The sequence below is a fragment of the Bombina bombina genome, chromosome 3 (genome assembly GCF_027579735.1).
Source record: "Bombina bombina isolate aBomBom1 chromosome 3, aBomBom1.pri, whole genome shotgun sequence".
Lineage (NCBI taxonomy): Eukaryota > Metazoa > Chordata > Amphibia > Anura > Bombinatoridae > Bombina > Bombina bombina.
Window position 1 is genome coordinate 198487154 of NC_069501.1, and position 10000 is coordinate 198497153.

The 10000-nt window shown below is 40.4% G+C and overlaps 1 protein-coding gene across 1 annotated transcript in view; it reads right to left on the bottom strand.

Moving 5' to 3' along the window:
- PIGA (phosphatidylinositol glycan anchor biosynthesis class A) overlaps nt 1–10000 on the bottom strand; it is a 24349-nt gene that overhangs the window by 1828 nt on the left and 12521 nt on the right. Inside the window, exon 5 of the mRNA XM_053706073.1 lies at nt 518–724. Coding sequence (XP_053562048.1) covers nt 518–724 — 207 coding nt within the window. The remainder of the gene's footprint in view (nt 1–517; nt 725–10000) is intronic.

Here is a 10000-nt window from a genome sequence, read left to right on the forward strand (position 1 = left end):
ACTGTAAAAAAATAAAAATCCCTAAAGGCTATAACACTTAACCTAGAAATAGAATAGTTGCAGAGATTCACTCTTACATCTCTAGAGTTAAAAAGAGACAGTAAACGCTTAGTTATGCATATAACAACTTTGAAATTTACTTTCATTATATATTTTGCCAACTTTTCATGCAGTTTAGCTCGGAAAATTGTGGATTTTCTCTTCCCCTGAACTGAAAAAGCACACTGCAGACTCCTCAAGGCTAACCCTGCTACATATTGGTTTAACAGACAAGTGCAAAACAATGTACTAGAATAAGGATCAGTGCTAGCCTTGTCAGCTGCAGACTCATTGAAGCAGGTGGTAGGCGGGGTTTGGCTAATGAAACACAATTGCAGCAAATAAAATGTTAATTTGTCGTAAAAGGTTTAGACTTGGCTGAAATGTTATTTTATAGCAGGACAATGGAAATGTTTTGTAATTACAAGCAGTTTACTGTCCCTTTCAACAAATACACAATAGTATTTTATACACTCACTTTTTCTGTTCTTTCGGCAACGTCCCTCCATGTATAAAATGTCCTTACTTTCCTGTGGATGGTTTCAGGACTTGGTAACGTTCCTGAATACAACTTATCAATAGCTTCCTCTAAACCAGCACACAGAGACTTCACAGATGGTTTACAAAGGATGATGAAGTCTTCTGGCAGCACCTCAGGAATGCCTCCCACTCGGGTACTCACCACCTGGTAAAGAAAAAGAAAGTAAAATTAACATGCAACAAAAGCACTAAATTATCAAACAAGAGACTGTACTTCATTTTTAACAACCACGATGTACCCTGTACGTCGCTGGTCGTTGAGACACTCCCTCCCGTCTGCAAGTTTGCTAAAATAGCGCGGTCTTGCTGCTGGCGGCAATACCGCGCTATTGAAAAAGACAACCCTATAGAAAGGCCAGCGTCATTAAGGAGTTAAGTGGCTGTGCCTCACTAAGGGCATAAAACACCAAATTTATCTTTAATGATTCAGATAGAGCATACAATTTTCAACAACTTTACTTCTATTACCAATTTTGCTTCATTCTCTTGATCACCTTTACTGAAGGTACAGCAATGCACTAATGGGAGCTAGCTGAACACATTGGTAAGCCAAAAGGTAAAAAGTATGTATGTGTAGCCACCAGTCAGCAGCTAGGTCTCAGCTTCCGAGTCTACCTATATATGCTTTTCAACAAATGATACCAAGATAACAAAGCAAATTAGATAAAAGTAAGTTGGAAAGTACTTCAAACGGTGTGCTCTATCTGAATCATGAAAGAAAATGTTTCAGTTTCGTGTCCCTTTAAGTCTAGCTTTTTATGTTCAGGTCAGAACATATTTCCCTATAAATAGTCTTTAGTTCACTTTGTATTATCAAAATCCATATATCTGAAACAAAACTAGAAATAAAATATATATATATATATATACACACACACATATATATTTATTAAAACTCAAATAATCTAATGGACACAGGTTTTGTAAATTTATTGGGATTGTCCTCGATTAACGGCAAACAAAATCCTAACAAAATATCACCAACCATTAAATAAAAGTTGTCTTGCTTGTCAAACCGCATATTTTAGCAGTTTTACTATGCCTTAGGTGTGGTTTCTCTCTACGTCAATAGTCACACTATTTTACTTTGCACAACAGCTTGTTATGGCCTTTAAAGGGACAGGAAACCCCAACATTTTCTTTAATGATTTGGATAGAACATACAATTTTAAACAACTTTCCAAATTACTTCTATTATGAAATTTGCCTCATTACCTCATCATCCTTTGCTGAAGGAACAGCATTGCACTACTAGCAGCTAGCTGAACATATCTAGTTAGCCAATCACAAGAGACAAATGTGTGCAGACCTCAATCAGCAACCAGCTCCCACTAGTGTAGGATATGTCTGTATTCTTTTATAACAAGGGATACCAAGGAACAAAGCACATTTAAAAATATAAGCAAATTTAAAAAAAGTGTCTTAAAATGAAATGCTCTATCTGAATCATGCAAGTTTAGTTTTGACTTTCCTATCCCTTTAAGTTTTAAATGTGTCTTGTGTCACTGAGGTTTATTTTCTGGATGCTGTAAAATCTACCACAATAAGAGAAAACTACTAAATGTAATTTATAGAATGTTCATTTTCAGTTTACTTTACACTGCAAACTAAAATAGAGGAGATTTCTAACAATAGATTATAGGATAAATAATCTCAGACTGCATAATTAGGATTACGGCTCAGTGCTGAAACATGTAAGACAGTTTTGGTGCTACGCTCTCTGTACTAGATGAATTTTTTGGACTCTTCCAAGTTTTTAACTTTTGTGCAAATAAAGTGATTTTTTACTATTACATTACCAGCGGAACTGCATCTTTTTTCTTCTCACATAATTAAGGAAACATAATAGCATATATAGAAAAAAAATGACATTTTAATAAAAAAGCATATATGGAAGTTACGAATTACACACAAAGCAATAACAGCTCTATGTTGTCAAAAAAAAAAAAAAAAAAAAAAAAGTACCAGACATGTAATTTGTTTAAAAATATTTTTGTGCCAACTATAAAAGACACGGGCAAGGTGTTTCAAACTGTAAATAATATGTCTAAAGGCTTTCTGTGTTGTGCGTCAAAGAAAAGATTTGTCTTAATTGTTTACTAGTCAGGGTGAAATGTTAGTAGTCCCCTCAATGTTAAAGATAGGAAAAACTAAATTTAACTCATACGCTGAAATTTCTTACTCTGAAGGCTGTGACACACTGCAAGCGATGCGGCGCGAGGCAAAGCAGCTGCTTCGCTCCACGTCGCATCGCTTCTGAAGTTCAAATATTTAATCTCTGAGTGCTTAGCTACGCGTCCTGACGCAGCAGAGTGCTCAGAGATGAAAAGGCAAGACACACTGAGCGCACACAGCTGCATGTACACGCTGAGCGCCGCTCCGCTTGCAGTGTGTCACAGCCTTTACTCGTCCAGGACCGGTAGAAATTTCAAGGTGTGTGTGTGTGTTTTTTTTTTATTAGGGTGTAAGACTTAGTTGTAATGTATGGCTTTTTTATTTAGTGCAAACAGACAGATATAAACACAGCGCTAGGCCTAAAAGTGACAACCTGCCACTCCCAGACCACCTCCCTAAAAGTGGACACAGTGTAAACAATAAAACAAGGAAATGAGAGAGGGCGCTAAAAAGCTGGAAGTAAACAAATTTATTCTGTGGACATCTAGTCAAATACCTATAATAATAATAATAGATAATGAAATCCTCACATAAGAATAGCTAAACAAATATTATAAGAATGAAGGACGTCTCCCTAAAACCCATACAAATGAAGTACAATATAAAATGTTAAGATAAGTGATGCTAGCAAATAGATACAATAAAAAAAAAATATATACTATGTACCACCTTATAAAAATTATTTAAAAAAAAATAAAAATAAAATTATATATATATACATACACACACACACAAACACACAGTATACTGCACTGGTAACGGAGATAATAGACTAATATTCTTAGCTTCAGATATAATAGTCACCAAAATGTTACTGTGGCCATATAGTAACAGTGACAAACTGTATGAGAATGTGATCTTGAAACAAACAAAATTTATGCTTACCTGATAAATTTCTCTCTTGTGGTGTATCCAGTCCACGGGTTCATCCATTACTTGTGGGATATTCTCCTTCCCAACAGGAAGTTGCAAGAGGACACCCACAGCAGAGCTGTCTATATAGCTCCTCCCCTAACTGCCACCCCCAGTCATTCGACCGAAGACAAGCAAGAAAAAGGAGAAACTATAGGGTGCAGTGGTGACTGTAGTTTAAAAATAAAAAACACCGGCCTTAAAATGACAGGGCGTGCCATGGACTGGATACACCACAAGAGAAAGAAATTTATCAGGTAAGCATAAATTTTGTTTTCTCTTGTAAGGTGTATCCAGTCCACGGGTTCATCCATTACTTGTGGGATACCAATACGGATGAAGGGAGGGACAAGGCAGGAACTTAAAAACGGAAGGCACCACTGCCTGCAAGACCTTTCTCCCAAAAATAGCCTCCGAGGAAGCAAAAGTATCAAATTTGTAGAATTTAGAAAAAGTATGAAGCGAAGACCAAGTAGCCGCCTTACAAATCTGTTCAACAGAGGCCTCATTTTTAAAAGCCCACGTGGAAGCTACTGCTCTAGTGGAATGAGCTGTAATTCTTTCAGGAGGCTGCTGGCCAGCAGTCTCATAAACTAAACGGATTATGCTTCTCAGCCAAAAAGAAAGAGAAGATGCAGAAGCCTTTTGGCCTCTCCTCTGTCCAGAGTAGACAACAAACAATGCAGATGTTTGACGAAAATCCTTAGTAGCTTGTAAATAAAACTTTAAAGCACGAACCACGTCAAGATTGTGTAATAGACGTTCCTTCTTTGAAGAAGGATTAGGACAAAGTGACGGAACTACAATCTCCTGATTGATATTCTTATTAGATACCACCTTAGGAAGAAATCCAGGTTTGGTACGCAACACTACCTTATCTGTATGGAATATCAGATAAGGGGAATCACACTGTAAGGCAGATAATTCTGAAAATCTTCGAGCCGAAGAGATAGCTGCCAAAAACAGAACTTTCCAAGATAAAAGCTTGACATCTATGGAATGCAGAGGTTCAAACGGAACCCCTTGAAGAACTTTAAGAACTAAATTTAAACTCCATGGCGGAGCAACAGGTTTAAACACAGGCTTGATTCTAACTAAAGCCTGACAAAACGCCTGAACGTCTGGAACATCTGCCAGGCGCTTGTGCAGAAGAATAGACCGAGCAGAAATCTGTCCCTTTAAGGAACTAGCTGACAATCCCTTCTCCAATCCTTGGAGAATTGATAAATATCATAGGAATCCTGACTTTACTCCATGAGTAACCCTTGGATTCACACCAATGAAGATATTTACACCATATCTTATGATAGATTTTCCTTGTGACAGGCTTTCGAGCCTGAATTAAGGTATCAATGACCGACTCGGAGAAACCACGTTTTGATAAAATCAAGCGTTCAATCTCCAAGCAGTCAGCGCAGAGAATTAGATTTGGATGTTTGAATGGATCTGTGAGTAGAAGGTCCTGCCTCAGCGGCAGAGTCCATGGTGGAAGGGATGACATGTCCACGAGATCTGCATACCAAGTCCTGCGTGGCCACACAGGTGCTATCAAAATCAACAAAGCTCTCTCCTGCTTGATCTTGGCAATCAGACGAGGGAGGAGAGGAAATGGTGGGAACACATAAGCCAGGCTTAAGGACCAGGGCACTGCTAGAGTATCTATCAGCGCTGCCTGGGGATCCCTTGACCTGGACACGTAACAGGGAAGCTTGGCGTTCTGACGAGACGCCATCAGATCCACTTCTGGTTTGCCCCATAGTTGAATCAGCTGGGCAAATACCTCCGGATGGAGCTCCCACTCCCCCGGATGAAAAGTCTGCCGACTTCGAAAATCCGCCTCCCAGTTCTCTACTCCTGGGATATAGATAGCTGAGAGATGGCAAGGGTGAACCTCTGCCCATAGAATTATCTTTGAAACCTCCAACATTGCCAGGGGGCTTCTTGTCCCCCCCTGATGGTTGATAAAGGCTACAGTCGTGATATTGTCCGACTGAAATCTGATGAACCTGACCGCAGCTAGTTGAGGCCAAGCCTGAAGAGCATTGAATATCGCTCTCAGTTCCAGAATTTTTATCGGAAGGAGGGCTTCCTCCTGAGTCCACGAACCCTTAGCCTTCAGGGAGTTCCAGGCTGCGCCCCAGCCCAGAAGGCTGGCATCTGTCGTGACTATAGTCCACTCTGGCCTGCGGAAACTCATTCCCCTGGACAGATGGACCAGAGAGAACCACCAGAGAAGAGAATCCCTGGTCTCTTAATCCAGATTTAGCAGAGGGGACAAATCTGTGTAATCCCCATTCCACTGATTGAGCGTGCAAAGTTGCAGTGGTCTGAGATGTAGGAGGGCAAACGGAACTATGTCCATTGCCGCTACCATTAGGCCGATTACTTCCATACACTGAGCCACTAACGGCCGAGAAGTGGAATGAAGAGCACGGCAGGAAGTTAGAAGCTTTGATAACCTGACCTCTGTCAGAAAAAATTTCATTTCTACTGAATCTATCAGTGTTCCTAGGAAGGAAACTCTTGTGAGAGGGGAGAGAGAACTCTTCTTCGTTCACCTTCCACCCGTGAGACCTCAGAAAGGCCAGAACGATGTCCGTATGGGACTTGGCGATTTGAAAAGTCAACGCCTGTATCAGAATGTCGTCTAGGTAAGGAGCCACCGCTATGCCCCGTGGCCTTAGAACCGCCAGTAGGGACCCTAGAACCTTCGTAAAGATTCTTGGTGCCGTGGCTAACCCGAAGGGAAGAGCCACAAACTGGTAATGCCTGTCTAAGAAGGCGAACCTGAGGAACTGATGATGATCTCTGTGAATCGGAATGTGGAGATAAGCATCCTTTAAGTCCACGGAAGTCATATATTGACCATCCTGGATCATAGGGAGGATGGTTCAGATAGTCTCCATCTTGAAGGATGGGACCCTGAGAAATTTGTTTAGGATCTTGAGATCCAAGATTGGTCTGAAAGTTCCCTCTTTTTTGTGAGCTATAAACAGATTTGAATAGAAGCCCTGCCCCTGTTCCTGCTTTGGAACTAGGTGGATCACTCCCATAACCAGCAGGTCTTGAACACAACGTAAGAATGCCTCTCTCTTTATCTGGTTTACAGATAATTGTGAGAGATGAAATCTCCCCTTTGGAGATGAAGTTTTGAAGTCCAGAAGATATCCCTGGGAAACAATCTCTAATGCCCAGGGATCCTGGACGTCTCTTGCCCAAGCCTGGGCGAAGAGAGAGAGTCTGCCCCCCACTAGATCCGGTCCCGGATCGGGGGCTACCCCTTCATGCTGTCTTAGAGGCAGCCGCAGGTTTCTTGGCCTGCTTCCCCTTATTCCAAGCCTGGTTAGGTCTCCAGACTGGTTTGGACTGGGCGAAATTTCCCTCTTGTTGTGCACTAGAGGAAACTGAAGCAGCGCCACTCTTCAAGTTTCGAAAGGAACGAAAATTATTCTGTTTGGTCCTTAACTTATTGGACCTATCCTGAGGAAGGGCGTGACCTTTTCCTCCAGTAATATCAGAAATGATCTCCTTCAGACCGGGCCCAAATAGGGTCTGTCCCTTGAAGGGGATGTTAAGAAGCTTAGACTTTGAAGTAACGTCTGCTGACCAGGACTTAAGCTATAGCGCCCTACGCGCCAAAATGGCAAAACCTGAATTCTTAGCCGTTAGCTTGGCTAAATGAAAAATTGCGTCAGAAATAAAGGAGTTAGCCAACTTAAGAGCTTTAATCCTGTCTAGAATATTGTCTAACGGGGTCTCCACCTGTAGAGCTTCCTCAAGAGACTCAAACCAAAAAGCCGCTGCAGCAGTAACTGGGGCAATGCATGCAAGAGGCTGGAGAATAAAACCTTGATGTATAAAAATTTTCATAAGGAGACCCTCCAATTTTTTATCCATAGGATCTACGAAAGCACAACTGTACTCGACGGGGATAGTTGTACGCTTAGCTAGGGTGGAGACTGCTCCCTCCACCTTAGGAACCGTCTGCCACGAGTCCCGTATGGTGGCATCTATGGGAAACATCTTTTTAAAAGCAGGAGGGGGAGAGAACGGCACACCTGGTCTATCCCATTCCTTAGTAATAATTTCCGAAAACCTCTTAGGGACTGGAAAAACATCGGTGTAAACAGGTACTGCAAAGTATTTGTCCATTTTACACAATTTCTCTGGAACTACAATGGGGTCACAGTCATCCAGAGTCGCTAAAACCTCCTTAAGCAATAAGCGTAAGTTAGATTTAAACTCTGTCATCTCAGAATCAGACTGAAGTAACGCCTTCCCAGAGTCTGAAATGTCACCCACAGATAGAAGCTCACCTGCCTCGGCTTCTGAGCATTGTGAGGGTATATCGGACACAGGCAATAAAGCGTCAGAAAGCTCTGTATTAATTCTAGCCCCAGAGCTGTCTCGCTTTCCTTGTAGCCCTGGCAGTTTGAAGAATACCTCTGTGAGGGTAGCATTCATAACTGCCGCCATGTCCTGTAAGGTAAATTAATTAGACGCGCTAGATGTACTTGGCGTCACTTGAGCGGGAGTTATAGGTTCTGACACATGGGGAGAGTTAGATGGCATAATCTCCCTCAGAGAATGTGCAATATACAATGTAATTGACTAAATGATTTAGTCAATTACATTGTATATTCCACAGTCTTTATACATAGGTACACAGGTAAGCCTATGTCCACACTTTTGTCTTTTTTTTAACTTTTGTATTCCCCCTGTATATACAATTTCACATCTTTATAGATATTGATTCAATGTTGATATATAACTTTATGTCAGTATATGCTCTATGTATAGCTATATATTTCCCCTGTCTGTTCTCCTACACTGGACACTGTCTGCCTGTTACCTAAGCCCCCCTCATGATTTTTACGACACCTCCTCCTCTCCCTGCACTGTCTTCTTAGCTATTCTGTATTTTAAGATACAATCTGTAAATTCCATTGAATTGGTCAGTATTGCTTCAGACTTGATAAAGGAAGGAACTTTTCCGAAAGCTTGTAAACTTATAAATGTATAGTTAGTCCAATAAAAAAAAAAAAGTATCATTGCTCAATGCAATACTCTAGTTATTTTGATATAGAGATAGATTATATAGGAGAGTGAGTGTGAGTGAGAGAGTGTGAGTGAGAGAGTGTGAGTGAGAGAGAGAGAGAGTGAGAGAGTGTGAGTGTGAGTGTGAGTGTGAGAGAGAGAGAGAGAGAGAGAGAGAGAGAGAGAGAGAGAGAGAAAAGAGAGAGAGAGAGAGAGAGAGAGAGAGAGGAGAGAGAGAGAGAGAGGAGAGAGAGAGAGAGAGAGAGAGAGAGAGAGAGAGAGAGAGAGAGAGATATATAGAGATATATATATAGAGATATATATATATATATTAAACATAGAAAAAAAACAGTTAGCAAATGAATAAGGCAAGCAGGATCAGCTATTATAACTTAGTGAAAGTTCCAAACTTAGAACAAAGTAGTGACAAGAGTTCAGCGTGGTAACTCAGGCTAAAATAGCTTCCATTGAGTCCCGCAATTTAAATGCTGAGTAATGTGTAATGCAGCATATCTAGAACAGTGTCTATAAAGGAAAGTCCAGAAAAAGTCACTGGAAAACCATGGGTATAGCCGATACTTATCTTGTCCCCACTGGAGAAAAGGAGCAAGAGATAATCAAGTGTAAAAGGTTACCAAATCTTCATGAGACTGTGAACTGGACCGCTCCGTGTGTGTGTCAAGTGCGGACAACCTCCGCCGATGTTCCTGGGCAGGCAGATGGCCCGCCAGTTCATTTGCATATTCACCTGTGCACCTGCAACTTTGCTGAATAAACCACGATTTTGAACGAGCCTTTTGTCTCCAGATTAGCCTTTTTTTCTAATCCCCTATATAAAATATTTTTTTATAAAGGTGGAACATAGTATATTTATTTTTTTATTGTATCCATTTGCTAGCATCGCTTATTTTAACATTTATATTGTACTTCATTTGTATGGGTTTTAGGGAGACGTACCTCGTTCTTATATTATTTGTTTAGCTATTCTTATATGAGGATTTCATTATCCTTAATAATAATAATAATAATTATTTGACTATATGTCCACAGAATAAATGCGTTTGTTACTTCCAGCTTTTTAGCGCCCTCTCTCATTTCCTTGCTTTTTTATTTAGGAAAGAAAATTCTGTTTTACCTTAGTAAAAGACAAAGGAATCAATATCTAGTGCCATGAATTAAGACTACCTTCAAATGTAAGTTCCTATATAAGACCTCTAATTTACCCACACATATATACATTGTAATACCCCAGTTTTGTTAATTTAATATTATTATTACATTATGTATAGCTGGGTAC